Source organism: Galeopterus variegatus, unplaced genomic scaffold, assembly GCF_000696425.1.
Source record: "Galeopterus variegatus unplaced genomic scaffold, G_variegatus-3.0.2 Scaffold231, whole genome shotgun sequence".
NCBI classification, from domain to species: Eukaryota; Metazoa; Chordata; class Mammalia; order Dermoptera; family Cynocephalidae; genus Galeopterus; species Galeopterus variegatus.
In genome coordinates this window covers 139384-163402 of record NW_007726342.1, presented here as the reverse complement: position 1 = coordinate 163402, position 24019 = coordinate 139384, and the positions used below count along the sequence as shown (strand labels likewise).

General features: G+C 36.7%; 1 protein-coding gene across 1 annotated transcript in view; it reads right to left on the bottom strand.

Annotated features, from left to right (window-relative positions):
• SYNE2 (spectrin repeat containing, nuclear envelope 2) overlaps window positions 1-24019 on the bottom strand; it is a 269055-nt gene that overhangs the window by 193207 nt on the left and 51829 nt on the right. Inside the window, exons 14-29 of the mRNA XM_008566257.1 lie at window positions 22867-22945; window positions 22407-22594; window positions 20706-20870; window positions 19668-19817; window positions 17938-18111; window positions 15269-15427; window positions 14780-14953; window positions 12191-12325; window positions 10355-10513; window positions 8550-8761; window positions 8315-8405; window positions 7390-7508; window positions 7038-7164; window positions 5465-5622; window positions 3926-4073; window positions 2670-3280 (exon numbers count right to left, since the gene is read on the bottom strand). Coding sequence (XP_008564479.1) covers window positions 2670-3280; window positions 3926-4073; window positions 5465-5622; window positions 7038-7164; window positions 7390-7508; window positions 8315-8405; window positions 8550-8761; window positions 10355-10513; window positions 12191-12325; window positions 14780-14953; window positions 15269-15427; window positions 17938-18111; window positions 19668-19817; window positions 20706-20870; window positions 22407-22594; window positions 22867-22945 — 2849 coding nt within the window. The remainder of the gene's footprint in view (window positions 1-2669; window positions 3281-3925; window positions 4074-5464; window positions 5623-7037; window positions 7165-7389; window positions 7509-8314; window positions 8406-8549; window positions 8762-10354; window positions 10514-12190; window positions 12326-14779; window positions 14954-15268; window positions 15428-17937; window positions 18112-19667; window positions 19818-20705; window positions 20871-22406; window positions 22595-22866; window positions 22946-24019) is intronic.

Genomic DNA, 24019 nt, shown 5'->3' with positions numbered 1-24019 from the left:
AATTGTGCACTGCCTCTCCTTCCTCTCCTCCAATTCTCTTTTTCCTCCCTAATTTGTCTCATTTAAATTAATTAATTCTTATTTTTTCTTCTAATTATTTAGGTTATAATTTTACTTTATTTTTTTTTATTGGTTATGAATATTCATGGAGTACAAAGCTAATTGTCACCACTTGTACCCAAGATGTGATGGCCAGATCCTTACTGGCAGCATGCCCATTACCACAAATTGTGATTATTCAGATTCTCTCGAATCTTCTCCCACAAGGCATTCACTCTCTACCACTCCACCAAACTGTGCGTCAAGATCTCCAATAACCTCCACATTGCAAAATCCACATTCCAACCTCAGTCTTCACCTTACTTCACTAGTCTGTGGCGCCTGACATGGCGCATCATCTCCTCCTCATGGAAATGCTTTCTTCACTTGGCCCCCAGGACTCTCGATTTTCCTCCTGTTACACTGGCTGCTCCTTCTCAGTGTCTGTGGCTGATTTGTCTTCACCTCCCTGATCTCTTAGTATGGAGGGCCCTAGAGTATACAAGCGGGGCCTCTTCTCTTGTCTACCTAAACTCACTCCCTTCGCAACCTCACCCAGTCTCCTGGCTTTAAATAGCATTCTAATATGCTGAAAACTCTCAAACATATACCTCTAGTCCAGACTTCTCTCCTAACTTGTGATGCCGTCTATTTTTAAGAATCTTGTTGACATCACTACTTAAATGTCAAAGAAGTATTTTGGACCTATCGGTTCTAAAACTGAGCACACCTGAGCTTTCATTCAATACCTGACAAGCTTCAGTCTTTCTTCTCTCAGTTAATACTAACGCCACTCTTCTAGTTGCTCAGGCCAAACGCTGGAATCATACTGACTACAATCCTTCTCTTACACTCCATGTCTGATGTGTCAACAAACCTTGCAGACTCTATCTTCAAAGAATATAGAGAATCCTAACACTTCTCGCCACCTCAGCACTGGTCCATGCCAGCAACCTCCCTTACCTGGAATACTGGAATAGGTCAGACTTCCTGTGTCTTCTCTTCACTACTACAGTCTGTTCTCAACACATCAGCCAGAGAGAACCGGTTACAATGAAAACCAAATCATTTCCCTCTGCTCAGAACCTTCCAATGACTTCCCATGTCACTCATAGAAAAAGCCAAAGTCCCTCCATGAGCCAAGCCCCATCACACGTGTTACCTCTCTGACCCCTCTGTGACCTCTTCCCCTCAGGGCCTCACCTTCTTACCTCCTGGCCTTGCCTCTCATTACCTGGCCTTTGCACGATTGCTCCCTCAGCCTAGAAGGCTCCTCTTCCAAGGCTTGCTCTCGCGTGGCATTTGACTCCAAGGCACTTTCTCAGTAAAGCCTTCCCTGATGACTCCTGAACTGCAACCCTGCTCCTTCCTTAGTTTTTCTCCATAGTTTTTATCACCACTAGACATGCTAACTATCTTACTCATCCCACTAGATAATAGCTCTACAGGGGGCAAGATTTTTTGTCTATTTTGATAACTGCTCTATCCCCAATACCTGATACAGTGCCTGGCAAACAATACATATTTGCTCTATTAATAACTAAATAATTAAAGTAATATATTATTTATAAACATATAGCTTTCATTCATATATTAATATTCATTACTTAGTATTTATAAACCTATAACTTAAACTTATTAAAGTAATAACTAAATTAATAATTAGTTCAACACATCATTATGAACTGGCGCACTCTAGGAATGAAAGTCTCATTGGGACTGAGGGTACAGGGAAATGTCAGAGGGAAGGACCTACTTAGCTGTACTGAGGGACTTGGTCAGCTAAATACCCTTAAGAGATGACAAATACCCTTAAGTGCCTGACAAAGTGGAGGGAGGAGGAGGAGGAGGAGGAGACAGAAAGTGGGAGAGATTTAGAAAGAGGAGGGGATTCTATAAAAGTGACACTTGCTAATATTTTAGCTTTCAGGACCGGGAGGCCATACTCTGAATGCTGGAATTAAAACAGCAGCACTTATACAGAAGGCTGCCAACCTCAGTTTACCTCAATTCTGCTCAGCCTCCAGAATCAGTACTAACTTTAACTTGCCTCTTATATTTAGTCCCATGCCCTCCCACTCAGTCCCCACCCTAATCCTGCTGAGAAGAGCAGAGAACAAATAACTAAGGAAGAGGCAGGAACAAGGTGTGCACATTCTCCACCACATGCTTCTTTAATATCAAAGGTGCGCAGGCTGGGCGGTTAACTCAGCTGGTTAGAGCACAGTGTTATACGGGTTTGGGTCCCTGTACTGGCCAGCCGCCAAACATACACACACAGAAACAAAATGTGCGGAGTTTGCCAGTCTTCCATCCTTAAGAGAACTCTGTAATAAATGCACATAAGTACAAGAGACTTTGAAGTACTTTATAAATATCTTACTTCACCACTCTTCCATCCATGAGAATACATACTTTAAAGAGAAAAAAAAATATTACATAACATTTTATAAAGGCATATATCAACAAAAAGGAAACTTGCTTGAAAAGCCTACAGAAGTGAACGCTGAACACCAAAGAGAGATGCAAGAGAAGTAGAAGGACATGGAAAGTATTTGTTTCAGCTAATAAATATCTGAAAATACAGAAATGTGTCACCTTGGATGGAAACGAATGGAAACAATACTTACCGATGTTTTACAGCTGGAATGGTAGGATCCTTAAGACCAATTTTACTGATTTCACTCTGCACTTCTTGAATATTTTTAAGGAGCTCATTATTTTTGAAAATACAAGCCTCTACTAATTTGTCTTCCTCAGTGAGTTCCTCCTGCACACTGTAGTCATGTATCTCAAATAACTTTATGGATAAGGCATCAAGAAGTTTTTCACAGGAGGTGTCTTCACCCCGTTCGGCAGCTTTTAAGATTATATCAAGCATCTTCAGACGTTTATCCAAATGTCTGGCCTTGTCTTTCATCAGATAAATTTCTCCCTTTTTATTTTTTGCCGTTGCAGTATTTTCTGGTGCCACCTGTGTATCTGAGGCTGAAAGGTCTGTAACGGGCTCAACAGAGAGTTCAGCTGTTCTTAGAGAAGCTAAAAAATCTTCTAGAGCTCTGAGGGTATCCTTAGTTGTCTGCACCTTGTGGTTCATCTCTTCCAGTTGTGTTTTGTATTTCAGTATAATATTCTGCACTGCATGTAGATCAAATGGGTGTAATTCCTTTAATGCAAAGTTGCCCGACTCTTCTAAATTGGTACATATTTCAATCTGTTTTGCTATGGAATCTTGGGCATTCTAAAATAAAGGTAAGAAAAGCTGAAAAAACTGAGGCAGAAAGAAGAAAGACTGCACATAAGAAACTAACCCCAAATTACATGACTAGATTTGATCTAGAAAGATGCTTCTGAGTTTAACCAAAGGTGACGGTTTTGACATAAAGAACCATTTTAATTATGAATGATCAGATGGCCCAGCTGTGTCATTATCTGATGCCATTCCTAATGTCCCAATCCCCAAAATAAAACAAGTATATAAATGTATTGCTTCAAAGCAAATAATTAGAGATGGAACTGTTTGATAATCTGAAAAATAAAACAAATACTTTTCACTTAAAATGAGATTTGGAACAAGTAAACTGTAGAATATCCCTATTTAAGCATATGAGTCTACTATGCTACTTAGGAATTCAGTCATTGAAGAAGGCATTCATAAACAAGGTTTCACTTTGAATTAAAAGAAAATACCCCAATATTTACTCCATTGGTACCTACTCCAAATTTGCAAGAAATTAAAGAGCTGAGAAATAAATAACAAGTCTAAATTGTTGAAGGTTTTTCTGTATGGCTTATATTCTAAGCTACGCTATGAAAATCCATACACATCTATAAATCTGTGAAGAATTGATTATTCTGAAAATACACTGTAAGAAAGTATATTTACCCCCAGGTTTTGATAAATGCTGTCAGCATCAGTGAGATGAAATTCCTGGATGGCCAATTCATTGAGGGGCTGGTCCAAGCCACAGAGAAGGAGAGATTCCTTCTCCATAGGTAACACAGCCTGCAGTGCCTTCCCTAAAGACTCCATTCTGGGTAAAAAATAAACCAGACATGAGGGGAAAACACAGTAGAAAGGTATCCTGTCAAACACATTAACACCATTATTTAATCAAGAACATAAAATAATAATATGTACACATCATCACATTAAAACCCAAACCCATTGATCCAAAATGCCAAACAATGAGCTGTTTGCTATATCCAAGTATTCTTTTTTTTAATCCATCCATTTATTCATTCATTTACTCAACAAACATTTATTCAATGAGAGGCAGCAGAGCTAGGCTAACTATACGCCCCATTGGCCCAGGACAACTTCAGCTTACTCCTGCTGTTTCAATATCATTACTACAGATCTCTTCTTTCACTCTCAAAAGGGTCCTGATGTGCAAGTATTCTTAATAATTTAATAGATACCACACTGAATGGAAAATTATTGTAACACACACTAAGCCTTCACCTCTCTTTTGAAATACAAAGATACCAGATGCAATTTAACTTTGCCTTGATGACTAAGAAACCTCATAATTATGAAATAATTTATTACTGTATATAATGTGACTGTGAAGAAGTAACATATAGGCTCTGAGCCTCAGTGTCTTCCTATGTAAAATGGGGATATGTACTGGAGATACATATCCTATGTATGTGGGATAATAACAACACTTCTGCTTTAGAAATGAAGAAATTGTTGCTCAGAGAGGTTATGTGACCTGGCCAAAGTCATGACCAAGTAGAAAGGATGGGAAAGGCATGGCCTTTGGAACCTGACAGGCCTTAAGTCCCACTTAAGTCTCTGGCTAGTGGTGTGGCTTGGTTATGTTATTTAACCTCTATGAGTATCAGTTTCTGCTGTGGATTGATTGGAGTGTATCCCCAAAGTTCATATATTAGAAGCTGAACTCTCACTGTAACTGTTCAGGGTGGCAAATCCTACTATGGTATTTGAAAGGCATGGCCTTGAAGAGGTGATTAGATTATAGAACCATGCTGTAGTGAATGGATTAAAAATGGTAGCCATGGGTGTGTGGTTCTAAGGGCTTGAAAAGAAGAGCACATGAGAGGTTGGTCTCTCTCTGCTTTGCCATTTTCTGTCATGTGAGACCCCTGGGTTTCTGCTGTCACAGCCAAGACCCTCACCAGATGTGTTCCCTGGACTTTGGACTTCTCAGCCTCCAAAACTGTGAGCAATAAATTTCATTTTCTTACAAATTACCCAGTTCCATGTACTTTGTTACAAGCAACAGAAACGGACAAATACAGTTTCCTTAATAGTATAATGGCAATCATAATGGTAATCTCTCTTATAGTTGTGCCAACAAAACAAAATAACATACTTTAGTATAGTAACAGTTTAAAATGGCATTTAAAAACTTAGTAAATTTATTAAATTTGTGGTTAATACATTTCAGAATTTTACCTGGCATTAAGAGACATCTGAAGCTCTCTTTCTTTTCTCTTTAATCTGTCTCTTGTCTTAACTATAAAAGACTTCTTTATGTCACTCACAAGATTTTCTAACTTCAATGAAGTGATTTCGAACTCTTTCCAGCAAGCATCAGTTTCATTTTTTAAGACCTAGATGAAACACATAAATTAATTTATCAACTTAATGGGTGAATGGGCACAAAATGAGACATTCACCAACTGTGGGAGTAAACAAAATGTTTCACATGAAAATGTGTTTAAAAATATTTTCCAACCATCCACAAGTGAAGTATTGTTGAGGGGACAATGATATTAACTATGCTCTCAGAGGACCCATTCAGTGAAGTCAAGGCAGTCCACAATATGGCTTTCAAAGGTATCCAAACTTCCTCCCTCTAAAGTAGATACATAGAGAAGAATTCAGAAAGATACATATAAACATAAGAACAGATACTGTCTTTCCTCTACAGAGTAAATCCTTGTTACCTTTAAACTAAAAGAATATTGGAGTGAAGCAAAACTGTTTCTGAACAAATAAAAGGTGAATTAATTTATGGTTTATAATTAAACATCTATAATTCTATACAATTCCAGCTACTTATCTTGGTGGATAATCCTCAAGATAAGGAAGATACTTATTTGCAGAGTTTACACTTTGTGGGCTCACCACCTATAGACTATTTTTTCCCTAGCTCCTGAGTCAAATGCGATATTTCCTCTGAAGGCTTTTTAGAAAGATGATCCATTAATTAGAGTGAAAACTCCCTCCACTGCTTGCCCCTTGTTGCCCTACAGTTGGTAACAATTGGTATACAGCAATTTTAGACAATGTGACAATTTGGTTGAGATGATGAATGACTGAAACAAATACTCAGAGTCCCTGGTTTGTTAATTTGGAGAAACACAGGAGCAAGTTGAATGTATCTGAACTGCCTTCAGACACACTGTTTTTGACCAAATCACATGAAGTCCTAAGCACCATCAAAAACTCTTCAAGTGCAACATGGATGAACTTACAGAAAATTATGTTAAGTGAAATAAGTCAGGCACAGAAGGAGAAGTATCGCATGTTCTTACTTATATGTGGGAGCTGATAAAATAAATAAAAAAAACATAAAATGATACAACGATCACAATAATTCATCGAATTTTTTAAGAGAAAAGAACTGAGGTTGCAGAGGGTGGAAATGGGGAGAGGGAGGAGGGAAAGAGAGGAATCAGTAAAGGGCCACAAAAATCAATTACATTGTATAATGATAAATAAAAAATAAAAACATAAAATAAAATTTTAAAAAATTAAAGAAAAAACTCTTCAAGCAATCATATCTGGAGTACCAGATTACAGCATTAGCAATAAATTAGGACACTGAACCAAAGTCTTCCCTGGGTTTGAAAGCAAATCACTTTCTGGAGTATGGTGACATTAGAAAAGCAATCCAACAACGTGAGTTCTTTGGAAACATCTAGCATATGTAACCTCAATAAAAATGGTGACATCTATACTCGTGGTGGCATTATTTTCAAATAAAAGAGATAACTAGAGAAATAATATTTTTGGTAATTACCTGTAGAGCTGTCAGTTTATCCTGCAGACAAGCACTAGTCCTCTCCTTTCCACTAGAGAAATCAGAAGTAATTCTGTGTTTGTTGTTTTGCAGGTGTAATTCAAGAATCTCTCTGTGTGTATCATAACTGGGAAAAAATGAAATGCAACATTACTTAATTTTAAAAATGACAAAATTTTTTCTTTAATTTCTGTCAATAGTGCATGAGGAAATCTCATGGAAATTCTCTTTAGGTTACTGGACCAAATGCACAAATTCTGACTGAAGGCAAATAAAACTTCTTAGAAGAATACCATGTTTGCACTGATGAAAGATTTTGGGTAGGTCTTCCAGTTGTTTAAAAAGAGCTTACCTCTCTAGTAAACTACTTATAGATGCACCATTATCCTTTTCGTACTTCTCCATACTTCTTTCTTCTTGTTGAGGTTTTAACTCTGATGCTGGGCTAAAATTCTTGGTTGGTTCCATTGCCTAACAAATATGCAAAATAATACATATAATATCTTAAACATACCTAATAATCAAGAAAAAGGTAAAAGCTTTATGCTCAAGGATACATCATTGATTATTTATACCCCAAGCCAAGAGATAATACAATTTCTTTGAGATTTCTCAGCTCAGAGAAAAGCCTTCCCATAGGACACAGGGGATGTATTAGACTGAGTCTCACCTTCTATATAAGGTATAAGGATGTGTTAAAGGAATACTCCCAGCCCCTAAACACTGCTTCTTCCTGAAACACAGCCACAGTCAGACGTAGACAGAAGCCTAAGATGCTGGAGCAGAGCTCTGGAAACCAACACACTTCTTTCCTTCCCCCACACATTTTGACTGGCAGTCTGGGCTATGATATACAGTAAATGCCAACTCACCTAGACTTCAAGAATTTAGAAAATTCAATTCCCAAGGAGTGTAAAATACATATAACAAGAAAAAGGTGAATGATAATTAGTTAATCTCAGTGAAGCTGAGGCATCTGTACAGATCTAGCTCAACCTCTTCTACCCTTGTTAGCAATGTGCACAGACAACGTGTACTCGTAGTGGTTCAAAGTGGTCTCTGCCTGAAAGAACCCTTTGTATCCTCAGAGGAAGATTAAGTTATGCTTGCTATAGTTTTGGTTTGTTGCAGTCTAATTCTTTGAAAAGCAGTCTTCTTTGCTCAGTTAATGAAAACAATCAGATAATGAAAACTAACAATGAATGAGAAGTGAATTATTGCACACTTGGCCTTTTTCATTGGGTTTACTTCTAAAACACACTATCCACATTTAACACCTTTTCACTTGATGGCTGATTATCTGACTTTGCCGACGGCACCTCACTGTGGGAATCTCTTCCTCCATTCTCAGATGTGGTCATGGTCCTCCTAGGAAGGAATCAAATTGTATATTAAAATAGAGTGAGAAAAATGACACCAAAAGAAGAACAACAATGCTTAATGTCATCTGATTTTGCAGGAGGCTTCATCTCCTTTTACCCTGAAGCATAGTGATTCTTAGGAAGTACTAACTCATTTTTCGATGTGCCTCCCATGGTGGGGTGCAGTGTCGTGTGAATCTCAGAAGCACATCTTGAAAGTCTCTCTATCTTTTGTTCGTAGTCTTTAAGTGCTCTCTTCACTTCCTGCTGACTCTTCTGTGAAGTCAGCTCTTCACACAGTTCCCTCAGGACATCCATGTGGCAATAAAGCTGGTGCAGACTGCCTCCCTCAGAAAAGCAAGCCTGATTGAAGAAAGCAAGCAGAAATGTGCTTCAGATGAGCTTACATGATGATTCCATATGGACTAGAAACCAACAGATGTGTGTGGCTTTAACTTCGCATTCTAGAGGCCATCTACCGTGTGCTTGGTATAACAGGCACTGGAGGAAAAAAGACCTCGCAGTTCAGTAGGGTAGACACACAAATAACTAGCACACAGTGTGGCAAGTGCTATGAGACAGTCACCTCCTGCCTTCAGGAGTCAGGGGAGGCCTACCTCACAAGAGGAACCATCTGAGCCAGAGGCGGAAGGAACAAGTACAATTTCTCCAAGTAAAAGGGGAGAGAGGTCCCTTTAAGCAGAAGGAATACGAAGAGGATGGAAAGCACCAGATGTTCTGAAAGGACAAGTAGCCTGGTGTGGCTGGAGTGCATGACATGGGAGGAGGGACGGTAACGGGGTGTCCTAGGGCCAGACCGTAAAGAAACTGTGTGAGTCACTTCTTAGGAGTTTGGAGTTGTCCTGGGGGTCATGGGGAGCCAGTGGAGGGCCCTGTGCTCCAGGAGGATAACTGAGGTGACAGATACGGAAGATGAGGCAAGGATCACCTTACTGAGAAATAAGCCAGGCTAAGATGGAAGCAAAGAAACTGCTCTGAAGAGAACCAGATGGACTTGGCAACAGACTCAATTAAGGCCGACGGGGAAGGAACGGGAAGGGGAGGGCATTTGAGACAGCAATGGCTGTCATAACCAAGATGCAGAATGGAAGGGAAGGCAAAGTTCACTGCTTCTGCTTCAGACATGCTGGATCTGAGGTTTCTGAAGAACACCAGTGATGCCTACTCGTCAGTCAGAAATAGAGCACGGAGCTCAGGTGACGGCACTCAGCTGGAGGTACCGATTTAGGCACTACTATCACAGAGGAGCCAGTTAAACCCCAGAGGCATGAAACTGCTAGAGGAAACATGAAATTAGCCACCTCCCCCCCAAAACTAAAATATTAACAGAATAAAAAAGGGAAATTTGTGAAGAATACTAAAAAGAAGGATTCCCTCCCAATTGTTAATATATATAAGTATATACAAAATGAAGATACAGTGTATGTAAAAACAAGAGAGACTGATATTGAGAGAGCCACAGCAATAGAAAGTTAAAAAGAAATGAAAAGAGGGGTCAGTACTGTCAAATACATAAAACAGTCACATAGGATGCGGACCAAAAAGAGATCCTTAGATTTGCCCCAGTTGCTTCATATCCTCACTGGCTAGTTTTCACAAAAGCTGCACTCCAGAGGTCACCATGTCCTCACAAAAGCAACTGCGGGTGCTTCAGCAACAGTTGACACATATGTGACCAGAGTCTCAGGACAGAGGCCACTGTGACATATCAAGGGAAATCATGAAATGTTAACTGAGGGCTGAATTTTCTCAGTTTTAAAAAGTGAGAAGCACAGGCTGTAGTGAGAGCTTGAACCACACAAGTGATAATATCCAGGGGACGAGAGGGCTGAAGTAATCATCAGAGCAGAGTCCATCCTAGGCAAGGACACGCACGACCATTTATAATAAGCCCCCAAATAATCACAAAATTTAGGTGGAAACAGGTTGTTGTACCTCGTGCTCCTTGATAAGACCCTTGGTCCTTCCTCTACGAATAAGTTTCTTTTCTCTATTTATTTGCTTTTCAAGTTTTGAAATATTGTCATTAAGCTTTCCTTTTTCAATATCTATTTTTAGTTGTTGAATATACAAAGACAATTCATGATGAAGAGACTGCAGAAAAAAAAGAAACATATTAACCATGGGAACAGAATATACTGAAAAAGTATTGTAGTAACAATAAAAATGTTTACAGTAACAAAAAGATGAAAACAGAGCTTAAACAATATTCTGACTCATCCATGTATCTTTGGAGAGAATGATTTAAAACATACCACACCCATAAACATATTTTTTTTTTCTTTCTAACAACTAAATATGTGCTTTAGCTATGAAAGATACTGTTAAGATAATGAAAAGACAAACTACACACGGGGAGAAAACATACGCAAGACACATTTCTGAGCTTAAAAAGACATAAGTAGGGGCCGGCCCGGTGGCGCACTAGAGAGTGCGCCACTTGGGAGCGCGGCTGCGCTCCCGCCGAGGGTTCGGATCCCATGTGGAGACCGGTTCCTGCTCACTGGCTGAGCGCGGTGCAGGCGCAAGACCGAGGGTTGCGATCCCATTGCCGGTCCCCGGTACGGGCACGACACCGAGGGTTGCGATCCCGTTACCGGTCAGTAAAAAAGACAAAAAAAGGGAAAAAAAAAAGACATAAGTAAATGTAACATGTGTATCCTGGATGGTATCTGGAACAAACAAAAAGAAAATTAGGCGAAAACTGTGGAAATCTGAATAAAGCACATACTTTAGTTAATAATAATGTATCAATATTGGCCCATTAACTGTGTTAAAGGTACTATACTAATGTAAGATGTTAATAATAAAGAAATCTAAGCATGAGGTATACTGGAACTCTCTCTGTACCATCTTTGCAAAAATTGTGTAAATCTAAAACCATTCTAAGATAAAAAAAATTTATTTTAAAATGTGTTTTAGGAGGACCCTTAACAGTAGTTATTTAATTTAATTACAAATACATATTTAGACATAGATATGTACGCACACATTTTAAATATTAATGACAATTTAGTTACATATTTTAATGTTAATTACCAGAACACATTCTGTAGTAGATGCTTTATACAAATCCCTGCAACAACCCTGCCAAGTAGGTGATATTATTCCCTTTTTATCAGTGAGGCTCCTAAAAGTTCAGTACCTTACCCAAGTTATAGCTGCTAAATCTAGGTTGTCTGCCACCGAAGCCTATATCTATCTTGGTATGAAACTTTGTGTATGCATATATGTGTATATGTTGCTTCAGTCAAAATCCAACCAGGAAACCAGAAAACACTCTAGATACTTAATGCTGAGGGAATTAAATTCAGGGAATTGATTATGGAAGAGACAAGAGCGTGGAGAAGTCTAACAGGGCATAGTAAGGCAACCCAGAGATTAGCAACAGCAGAAAGCTGCTACCACCCCTGGGCTGGAGGCTTCAGTGGGGCCCAGGGAGCAGGGACACTCATCAGATGCTGGAACCATGGAATCTGGAGCCAAGGGGAGACACAGCTGCCACCAGAGACACTGCCCAACAAAAAAGAGGGAAAGAAATCCTTTGGACTCTCCTTTACTTCTCCCTCCAATTGCTGTCTGATCTCTGAACAGTGTTATTGACTGAAGGCAGAGAGAGGCCAGCTGATGCAGAGCCTGGGACTGCAGCCTGCAGGGGTCAGCCCATCTGCAACACGGGTAGAGAGGGGAACCCCAGGAATGACTCTGATGACAAGCAGGCCCAGGATCAGACCTATAAGCATAAGCCTCAGACACAGATCATGGTCTTACCTCCCACTTGGCACAGGCATCTCTGCTCTTTTCTTCCAAAGACAGTTTTACATCCTCAGTTACGTTATTTTTCAGTTCTTCAACAGCTTTCAAATACTTGGCCAGACTTTTAGTACTAAAAATTATTAGTGCTTCCTAAAAAAAAAAAAAAAAAAAAAAAAAAAAAAAAAAAAAAAAAAAAAAAAAAAAAAAAAAAAAAAAAAAAAAAAGCAAACAAGATCATGGAAATCTCATTGTACTGTCAAATCCTCAAAGCTCATTTTCGTAGATCTTTAACAGGTACAAGTAGGAAGGGACTCTCTGAAGACTATTTGAAGATTTATGGGAGACTCTCTTTATAAATTCATGTTGATAACCCTTTTGCATCTCTTAAATTCTTTTGAAAAGAATTACAAAATATTTATTACAAACATAGTTACACTCTTGAGGCCCAGATAAAGACCTCTTCATGATATTTAAAATGATTTTGATATACCTTTGATAAATAATTAAAAGGCTTATTGTACAGGGTCATGAGCCACTGGCAATGTTTCCTCTAAAGTTCTTAAGCATTGAGCAGACAACCATACTTCACAAGCAATCTAATATAAAGTGTATATCCACATGTATTAAAGATTAGTGTTGCAATGAGAAAATTTACAGCAGGGATAACACTGCAAATATTTAGTATTGTGTATAAGCACTGTTATACAGCAAGGAGGCAACATTTCCTGATCATCAACATCAAAGCTGTGCCCAGCGTCAACCATACTGGTCGTCCCCTCAGGGAAGGAGAGGCAGGAGACAGGGATGGGGACATCCTAGACAGGAATGTGCCTGCTCCTTATCTGGGATACTCTATAAAAGCAGAAACCTGGCCTAAGGTAACTAGTGAATAACAGAACAGGAAAAACAAAAACAAACAAAAAAACCCACCAAAAACCCAGGTCAGGTCTGTGAAAGAGGCAGAGAACCCACAGGAGAGAGAAGATGAAAGTATTCTTGGAGAGGAAGCAATTAGGTAGGGTGAGAATTCATTCATTCACTCATGACGTATGTATGTATTACGGGCATACTGCAGGTAAGGCACATGCTGAGCTCTGGATACCTTTTCTAAGGCCTCCTTGAGGACAGCTACATTTGTGACCTAGGGAGACACCCTAACCCTATGTGCTAGCAGGGAACTGTCACTGCCCGTGTATCCAGAGTCCCAGGGTCACAGAGCCATAGCTGGCGGGGCAGGGATCTGGCTTCTGCTGGGAAAATGTATCCACCCCACTATATGCCTGAGGCAAAGAGTGGGCAATCCAAAAGGAAGCAGTCAGGAAGAGGAAAACCGTGTGAAAACTGACGCCTCCAACTCTTCTGTCTGGTAGTGAAAGGACCTAGGAGCCTCTATTATTTTTGTCTTCTCCCTTTCCTGAGCAGACCATATCTGCCTTCCTGACATCCAGCCTAGCAATTATTTAAAGGATCCACTGATGACTCCTAAGGCCAGTTCAGCAAGCACTCTGGGTAACCTGGAGTCAAAGGGGGAAAAAGAGAGAGTGGGCATTGGTCAAAGCTGGGAACGAGCGAAGTGTAACAGCCTAAGATCAAGCAAGCGAGGCTTTTACGGTCGTGGGAAAAGCAACACTGAAATGGCTGATGACACGGCCCAGGCTGGCTAACGATCCAAAAGGCCAAAAGAGGGTGGAGGTGCAGAAGACAGATGAGAATAAAGAGAAGCTTGTGTGAGGGCACTTTTCCATAAAGAAGAGTTGGAGGGGTAGGACTAGGATATTGCCTTACTGCATATTTATCACCCCCAAAATGCCTGGCTCATTTTAAGTGTTCAATAAGTGTATTAAATGCTGAATAAAGGAATGAATGAAAGAACACATTTTCATCTACCTCTCCAATGTGTTCAAGCGTAGGGACCTTGTTTTACCGCAGCTTAAATCTCCCCAGCACCTCCCACAGCATTAACTAATAGTGAGTCCCTGGTTTGGTTATGTCTTAAGCTTCAACTACTGCCAAGCAAACCATGAAAAATCAACCTGAAACTGTCTCCACACAAAACAACATTATTAGGTCTTTAACTATAGATAAGTGTACATCTATGAATAACTTTTATCAGAGCCTTATAATCACAGTGGTATTCCCTTACATTCAGAGAATTTTAACTATGTAAAGTGACTTCACAGGCCTTACTTTCATTTACAGCATCACAACAAATCTGGCATCTAGATAGGGATGGAATTACTATGCCCATTTTACAAATTAAAAAGCCAGAAAAATTAAATTCCTTATCAGTGTTATAGAATCAGCTGTGTTCTTTACACTACATCACTGAGTACATTCAACAGATCCAAGATAAAATTAGAATTTAAAAAATTCTTCATTTAGGGCCAGCCCGTGACTCACTCAGGAGAGTGCGGTGCTGATAAAAAATTCTTCATTTGAATGTGTATTTTTAATAGCTTCAGGGGAACCATGCATAATACTAGGAAATTTTTAAAAATTACAGTAGCTCTGTATATAATTACAGTGAGGGAAATATCTTGACTCCAAACAAGACAGTTAGCTAATAATAAACACCCTCCATCTGATGGCTGAAAAGATTCCTACCTTGTATTTTGACGTGAGTCCACGGGGGCTCTCTCTTTGCTCCAGTATCTGCTCAGCCCTTGTAATGTAAGATTCAAGTTCCTTCTGTGATTCTTCCACCTTCAGCCTGACATCGACTTCTGGTGAAACATCAGCTGAGTTCTTCAACACTGCAACGAGTTTTATCATATTGATCTGGAAATACAAAAAAAATTCTCAAATGATCACTTGGTCCAACTTCTTAATGAATTCATAAGTTAATACATATTTTCTTAGAGGAGCAACTCATATTTTCCTACTAGACACAGGAATAGCTAATTTATTATATTTATATTTTCCAATATGCTCTAGATTATAAATAAATAAAATACAGTGCAAAAGAAATATTTGTAATACCACTTTTAATAAAACATACCCAAGCTCCAGGGCTATCACCCCCTTCACCACCCACCCACTGACCACTCAGTTGTAACAAATAAATTCACTAAATAGGGAAAATTAAAGAAAGACCTGGACTTTCTCTTTAGCTTCTTGAATCTTTGCCTGAAACCCAGCTGTGAGAACATGTTGGAGGGACTCCTGGCTTGAAATAGTTTGTACATCCATCTGTAAAGTATCTTCAGTTCTAGCTACAAGCTCTTCATACATAGAGCCTTTGGCAATAAGATGCTATGAAAACAAATGGAAGGAAGATCACAATAAACATCCTGATTATATGTTAAACATCAACCATAACAATCTCAGCAGGAAACCATAAAAAGTCAGTTATTAATCCAAAAATGAGGCAAACTTGTATTCTGAAAAATGTTTTAAAAATTCACTTTGAAGGCTGGCCAGTTAGCTCAGCTGGTTAGAGACATCATATTGGTAACACCGTGGTCCAGGGTTTGGTCCCCATACCAGTCAGCCACCAGGAAAAAACACATTTTTAAATAAATAAAAAAATTCATTTTGAAGTTTTATATTAACACAATCAGATTCTGAACAACATGGTCTTTTACAGATTATTCTTTGTACAGAAAGCACATCAATAAAATAAAGGCTAAGTAATACAATGCCAACAGAATGAAAATAAGTTGAGAGAACAGTAATAAACCTTAAAATGAAGTTGTTCTAAGTCAAATTAGTGGGGATGGGAATTTAGAAATGTTGTTGGAGAAAATAGCTATTGGAAAATAATCTTTTCAGAACCATGCTTTATACAACATAACAAAAATTAATTCTAGATAGATCAGAAAGTTTTATATAAAATATGAAACCACAAAAAGAAGATATACATAAAAATCGATCTGCTGTCTGGGTGTGGTGCGTCTTTTTAAGCATAAGAGTAGGGATAGACATAACTACATAGAAATCTTCTATGCAAAATAAAATAAACAACTTAAAAGTCAACAACTTGGTAAAAATATTTGCCCACAGAAATGAAAATGGATCATAACTCAAAGAGCTTGTATAATTCAGTTAAAATATACCAAGATTCCAAAGAAAATTCTAAAAAACACAAGAACAATGAACAGAAACAAATGCCTAATAAATATACAGAAGACAGTTCAATATTACTTGGACTCATGTAAGAAGTAGAAATTAAAATAATAATGAGATAACACTTCAATTCTCAGATTAGTAAAAACAATTTTTAAATTATTACTCAAGGGTGACATGGGTATCATAAAATGTAAATTATATCATGTGATATCAACTACGTAAACGTTGATCTCTTTTTATCTTAGGGTTTGAAATTATGGTGATTTTTATTTTCGGAAATTAGCACATTCATTTATAATTTTAATATTATCCTTTTTAATTATAAAAGTAACAAAATAGCTCATGTGAAAAAACTAAACAAAGAACAGAAAGGCACAGCATATAAAGAAAAAGTTCCTTCCTTCCTCTTTCCCCCCTTAGTTGCCAGTTAGTCAATCTTTCACACATTCACTTTTAAAATATTTATGCCTACTCTGTGCCAGGAACTGCAGTAGGAGCTGGGCATAAATGTAGGATCAAGATAGACAGGTATTTGTCTATTCTTACAGATATTTTTCTATGAATAGAAAAGAATAAACAAACATAAATACAACTTTGGTTTAAAAAACACAAATGAGATCACACTATCCACACTGTTCAGCAACTTGCATTTCTTATGTTACAATATATCTTGGTCCAATATTTTGATCCAATAGAGATCTACTTAAGTCTTTCTTAACAGAAGTATATTTCAGTAGGTTTTCATGTTCACTGTTTATAAGAGGGATGACCATTATCATTTTGAAAATATTTTTTAATATTAAATTAACAATATTTTAAAAATAATTTTATAACATTTATTTGTAAAATATGGAATTTCTATCTATTTTTCACTAAAATAAATACAAGATAGAGAAAATAAATAAATATAAAAAATAAAATTAGAAAAGCACTAAGAGTAAGTGTATGGAACATTTCAAAGCAATAAAAACTACCATTCTTATAAACAATAAAAACACAAAATGCTAAAATATATACTATTCAGAAATGTAGATTTAGAAAAATTATGTTGGTGTTCTTTTCTTCTAGGAACTTCCTATCTTGTAACTTATGACATGCTTCATAGGTTTTATAGCTGAGCTGGGACTCAGTAAAAACCTCAATTATAACTTCTTTCCCAGGAGAACTAAGTGATATTAAAACGCACTCTTGCCTCATTACTTTTCAATGAGTCAACTGCCTGAGAATAAAGACAGGATGGAGTTCTAACAACATCAGTCACCCTCCCTGCACCACGTAACGAGGGGAAAGTGGCTTGCTCAGTGGAGGACTTTCAGAGCACAGATTGTAAAGTCATTCATATTCACACTGGACTGAGCTATGTGAGACTGAACTCACTCTTCTCAATCTCCATCACTGCCCTCTGATGCAAGAGAATATTTTAATCCCCATTCTACCTCTGAGAAAACAGGTCAAAAAATTTAACATTCACAAGGTATCATTTGATCATGCCCTAATCTATCCTCTGTCTTCAGACAAAATCATGGCAAATGATCCAGAGCTGAGAACCTATCGATTTTTAAAACTCCTGGCAAAGAACATTAAAACTGTAGGCTTATTATTACTTACTTTAAAACTTTTTGTTTATCTTAAAACATACGTCCACATAAGTCTGCAACCATGAAAGTACTCTCTTAATACTTTCACACTCATACCTGCAAAGATTCTTCCATTGAGGTATCCACATCATCTTGATGTCTCAGAAGATCCAAAACAGATTTGGTTTCTGCCTCCCAGATTGCCACTTGTCCAATTAGTTTTTCAACCTCTTCAGCCATGTTTAGCTGCCCTATGAATTCTTCATTTTCTTTTTCATGTTCTTCTCTAGCCTACAACATTCAAAATCATCACAAAGACAATGTCGATAAATCATTATAAAATAATTTTCCATTTCAAAAAGTTATACCTCCTTTTTTTGTCTTTTTTTTTCCTTTTTTTTTGTCTTTTTTCGTGACCGGCAACGGATCGCAACCCTCAGTGTCGCGCCCGTACCGGACTGGGACCGGCAACGGGATTGCAACCCTCGGCGTTGCGCCCGCACCTCGCTCAGCCAGTGAGTGGCCGGTCTGTATGTGGGATCCGAACCCTCGGCGGGAGCACCGCCATGCTCACAAGCGGTGCACTGTAGCAGTGCGCCACCGGGCCGGCCCCAAGTTATACCTCCTTTCCTGAAGAGTCCTGATTCAACATATTTTAATAATATAAAATCTAGTTTGGGGACAATGACAGCAACACTTTACTGTAGTGTATATATATATATATATATATAAAATATTATATATATATATTACTTTATATAGTATATATTACTTTATAAATTAAAAGGTTTTCTTAATTATAATATACCTATCAGATAATATTATCTCCATTTTACAGGTAAGAAATTAAAGTTTAGAATATTAGGGCACTGATTTCTAAACACAGTTCTAAAGCTCACGTATAATTTAATTAAATATAGCTATTAGTAATAATAGTTGTGAAATATCAAGAAGAGACTCAAAATCAAATTTCAACAAAATGAAATCTCCTCCCATTAACAGTTTCTCAGTATTTTATGGGCTGATAACGCTATAGCTTTACATGATAGACACATCCTCTTTTTTATTATTATATATTGAGAAAATATAATTGCACATATTTATTGGGTACATAGATACACTCTTTAAAGTTATTTTTAATCAGATCACATTTTAAACACATCAGAAGACTACGGTATTTTAAATCATATTTCACAAATTCAGATCTTTTCAGATTTTCTCTGAGCAGGCATTCTTATGGTGGGAAAACACCAGCATTCCATCATGGCAACTGGCCAAAGCCAGTTTAAAATTACTTTCTTAAGTAAAGTTGTTATTCTGAAGGAGGCACATTTCCAAAACCATAGGTATTATTATATCTTACATGTATATATGATTTTTAATTTGCTTTTCTGTTCCTTTTCTATATCTTTACCTATGATCTAAAGTCATACTCCAAATTACCCACCAAAATAATAAAGAAAAATTATACTTCTCCACATTTCACAGAAAGAAAGCAAGAAACAAGAGGCCAGGGGAAAGTCTAAAGCTAGACAACTTCTGAGCACTAGTCAGAAGTAATCTAAAGAAAATATCCGCTCAATTCACAATGCTGAGAATCATGACTGATTCTGTGTGCCTGTGGAGCTCCACGGCAGAGTAAGAAACAGTAGTGAAGCCAGTAGATTTTCACGTAAAAGACTACTTCATAAAGGGAACCACTAAGTCATTTTCCTGGAAAATGATCTTACTTTAAAAGTTATCTAGCAATCCATACATTTACTACCATTTCAATAATTTTTTTTTTAAATAGTGAAGTTAAATTCTTACTATATGCAAATGAAATACACCAAGTATGACTATTGTACCTTTATATTCTCATTGTGATTTTCAGGAAGTTCTATTGACATTTCTGTTGAAATATAAACAGTTGGTTTTTCCTCATTAGATAGTAAAATATTTTCAGAATTGTCAAAAATGGGCTGTTCTTTTTTCTTTATAAGAGGCAAGTTCATTTCCTATAAAAAATTAATTTCATAAAATTTATGCTCATATTTGTATTTTTATGCTAATACATATTACAAACAATAAGTGGGCATAACATAGTTTCAGAATTTATCAATTAGCAAAGTCTCAAATTGTTAAGAATAAAAAAATAGAATAATTTAAGTTCAAAATTATTAAGTCTGCTTTTATGAGGCACTGTGCGAAATATCAAGATAAATAAGGCTCAGTGTATGTTCTCCAGGAGCTTGAAATCTATTAGGCAAGACAATGCTTATGTTATTTTTCAATGGTAAATGAATTTCAACTAGAATGCTGTATATCAGAAAGAGTTCAAGAATTAAAAGCTCTCTTAGGTACATACCCAAGAGAAATGAGAACATATGTCCATACAAAAACTTACACATGAATGTTCATAGCTGCATTGTTCATCATAGCTGATAAAGTAGAAAGAACCCAAATGTGCATCAACTAGTGAATGGATAAACAAAATGTGGTATATCCACTATTTTATGGACCAATAAAAAGGAATGAAGTACTGATACATGTTATAATGTGGATGAACCTTAAAAACAGTGTGCCAAGTGAAACAAGCCAGTCACAAGAGACCACATATTTCAAGATCCCTTAAAGTGAAATGTCCAGAATAGGCAAATCTATAGAGAAAGAAAGTAGATTGGTGGCTGCCTTGGGCTGGGGGTTTTAGGAAGAAATGGGGAGTGACTGTTAATGGTTACAGGGTTTCTTTATGAAGTAATGAAAATGTTCTAAAATTGATTATGGTAATGACTGCACAACTCACTGAATATACTAAAAACCAACGAGTTACACACTTTAAATGAATGAGTTATATGATACATAATTATATCTAAATAAAGCTGAAACCAATAAAAAGAATTTACCAGCTGAGTTTTTGTAACAAACTTTCTCCATCTTTTATTCAGCCTCCTTAGTTCTTTAGAAATAAACGATCCAACTGTATCATTGCTGACTTCAATTAAGAAATTTCCCACTTCATTTAAAGTAATATGTACTAGGTTCCACTGCGATAGTGTCTCGAAGGGAATCTACACAACACATAAGGAACATTGTATTTAAATAACAAAATATCTTTCTATCATCTATAATAGATCTTTACCGACACTAATTCTAAGCAAATGTGTGTGATGGTTTCACAGAGACTTTGAATCTTCCTAGATGATTCCGACATCCCTGTTGGTCTAACTCTTCACCCCTAACTGTTGATTGGCAGGTGACAGCTGTCCATCAACACTCCCGGTCCTGGACATTTGAGAGGTATCTGAACCATCTTTCTAAGTGGCTGATGAGATTACAGCAGACATTTCCAAACTTGTTCAGTTCATGGAGCTCTTAATGTCTCTGTCGTTTTTTCACAGTCTCTAGGCCAGAGAATTATCTAACAGTTCCCATTTTTAAGCTGTCAAGTCCAACAATTTAGTAGTAGCATGGTGTCCAAGAGATAGGAGTTGCTGTGCCTCCCTCAAAATTGAGAGTATCCTGAAAGTTCTCTTTGGCAGCCTAGGGCATCTCAGCAGAGTTGGGGACTTGCAGGCTTAGAGTGTTATTTTTCTCTGAGTTTTTTTTTTTTTCTTGGTGGCTGGCCAGGACAGGGATCTGAACCTGTGACCTTGGTGTTATAACACTGCACTCTAACCAAATGAGCTAACCAGACATCCCATATACTTTAATAGACAAATATTAAAGATAGAAGAACTGTTGGGAGCCAAAAATTTGAATTTCTATTAACAATATAAGAGACAGGGAGAAGTGATGACTTAACAACCCCCAAAATTCTCTTTTTTGCACTTATCGTGAAATCTGACTTTCACACAAATAGTTAATTTTCTGTTCAGTAATTTTAGTTTCCACTTAGAAAATATGTAATCTAAAAAGTTATCTATATCCATTTGCTACAGAGGAAAACGAGTGAACGAAAAACTACCTCAGATGAACATAAAACAGAATATTACGTGTACAGCAAGTGAAAAAATAATGAATTACATTGGCATTTCTTCCACATCTTTCCATAAAAGCCAAAGGTATTTTGACTTTTCTCCTCTAGAAAAAACTCAGAAAAGTTACAGAGCTGAAAGATTTCAACCAAATTGGAAAATAAAACTTTTTGTTGTTTTGGCTGCAGGCCACTACAGGAATTAAACCCTAGACCCTGGTGTTATGAGCACCACACTCTAATCAAGTGAACTACCAGCCAGCCCCCAAACTTTTTAAAACAGTACTTTATTTTAAACATGTCTATAAGCTATCTAGTACTTCAAGTCTTTTATTTCCTCTCCAAAGAGCTTAGCAATATATCTTCCAAAAGCTATATTGTGTATGTAAATTATACCTCAATAAAGCTCTGTGTGTATATATGTGTGTGTCTATAAAACCTGTAATGCAGAGAAAACTTCCTTTTGTCAATTATACTAGAAGAAACTAGATTCTTCCCAAGACCTTGGAGAATTTTCCAAAAGACACGTTTACTCTTATCTGGATTCTCATCTTTGGATCGAAAATGAGGGTCTCCAAAGAAAACAAAATAAAGAAGTAAAATTGAGCAGGTGTCATTCTACTGCAAGTACCTCTTTAATTTGTTCCTTCTTTGTCTCCTCAAAGCAAGACTTTAGGAAGCGAAGGTTTTCTACATAAGTTCCCCAACATTCCAGAACTTTTTGTAGAGTAGACTTCACATTACATATATATTTTCTATACACATGAACATTGTATTCCACCATTATATATTCTTTATCAATATTCTGACATTCTCCAGCTACAGAATTAACAAAACAAGAAAATAATCTTAGAAAAGTTTGTTATTAATAAAATAATGCTATTAAGAAAAATATTTGCATATTGACAGTGGCTAAATAAATATGTACTCTAAGAACATTAAAAGTGAAAGCAAAGATTTTCCAAAGAAAACATGCATGTGAAACTAATTTCTAAAACACTAGAGCATAAAGAAAGTAAAAGAGATAAAATGTCATTTTTAAGAGACAAAATGTCATTTTTAAGAGACAAAATGTCACTCAACTACCTTACCCAAATTCTTATAAATTTCTTCACATTTTTGAAAAGAAGTATCAAGTTGAGCTAGAAACTTTTTCTCTTCAATAAATTTCTGAGGGGAAAAGGGGAAAAAAACATATTGACAATTTTTACTTTTAAAAATGATCCAAAGAAAATAGAGAAAAAAATTAACAAAAAAAATTTTAAAAGAAAGAAAAAAAAATGTTCCAAGAAATCCAGATAGTGACATATAGACACTGATAAAACACATGGTTGCCAAAATTTCTTGAGGGCTTTAATACAACATATTTGGGTGGGAAAAGAGGAAAAGCAGCTCATGAAGAAGGATAGTTAAGATCCAGGAGACTTATTAGTGTGAATTAACATCAGATACATAAGACACTTGATGAAGTTTATCTTAATACAGTGATATGGTTCTACAATGGTTTTCTCTTGTAGAAAAAGGAAAATTAAGCTTAAACGGAAAAAGGCAAGTTAAGCTTTTACAGGAATTTCAAAATCTCCTACTTCACATATTTTATTAATATTGTACAATAGTATCAGTTGCTCTTATTTCACATGTTTTACTAATATTCAGTAATTTTTTATCATATATATTAGTGTATATTATAAAAAGATACCATCCATATACAAAAACATTTGAGAAACTACCATTAACCAAATTCTGCTATGGGAAAATACCGAGCTAATTCAAAACTCATATTTATTGCAAACATTATGTGCCAAATGTATGATTATTTAAATGGAAAAATAAAAATTCAAAAAAGGCAAAAGAAAAATATTCAAAACCTAGTCTAGTTTAGAATGATGCTTTCTTTTTGGGAATGCAAGTGTTTAAACCATAAACTGTAAGTAAATTTCTCTTTGTCATTTTTTTTTGATTACTGAACTGAAATTGACAATCTTGGATTTTTCTTTTTTTCCTCCTCATTTCCAAAAAGAGGGAAACAGAAAGAAGAATAGGCCTAAGTGTAGAAGTGATATTTCTGTGATACTTTAGTTTTAATTTAGACATGAACTCACTTATATTTAAATCACCTGAAACATTTTTTCCTATAAATTGGAAGAGCTAAAGCCAAAAAAGAAAGCCTCAAGACACAACAGAAAATATACTGTTTTTCCTACTATTAAAACATGAGAGGTTAAGATCAAAATGTTCTAAGAA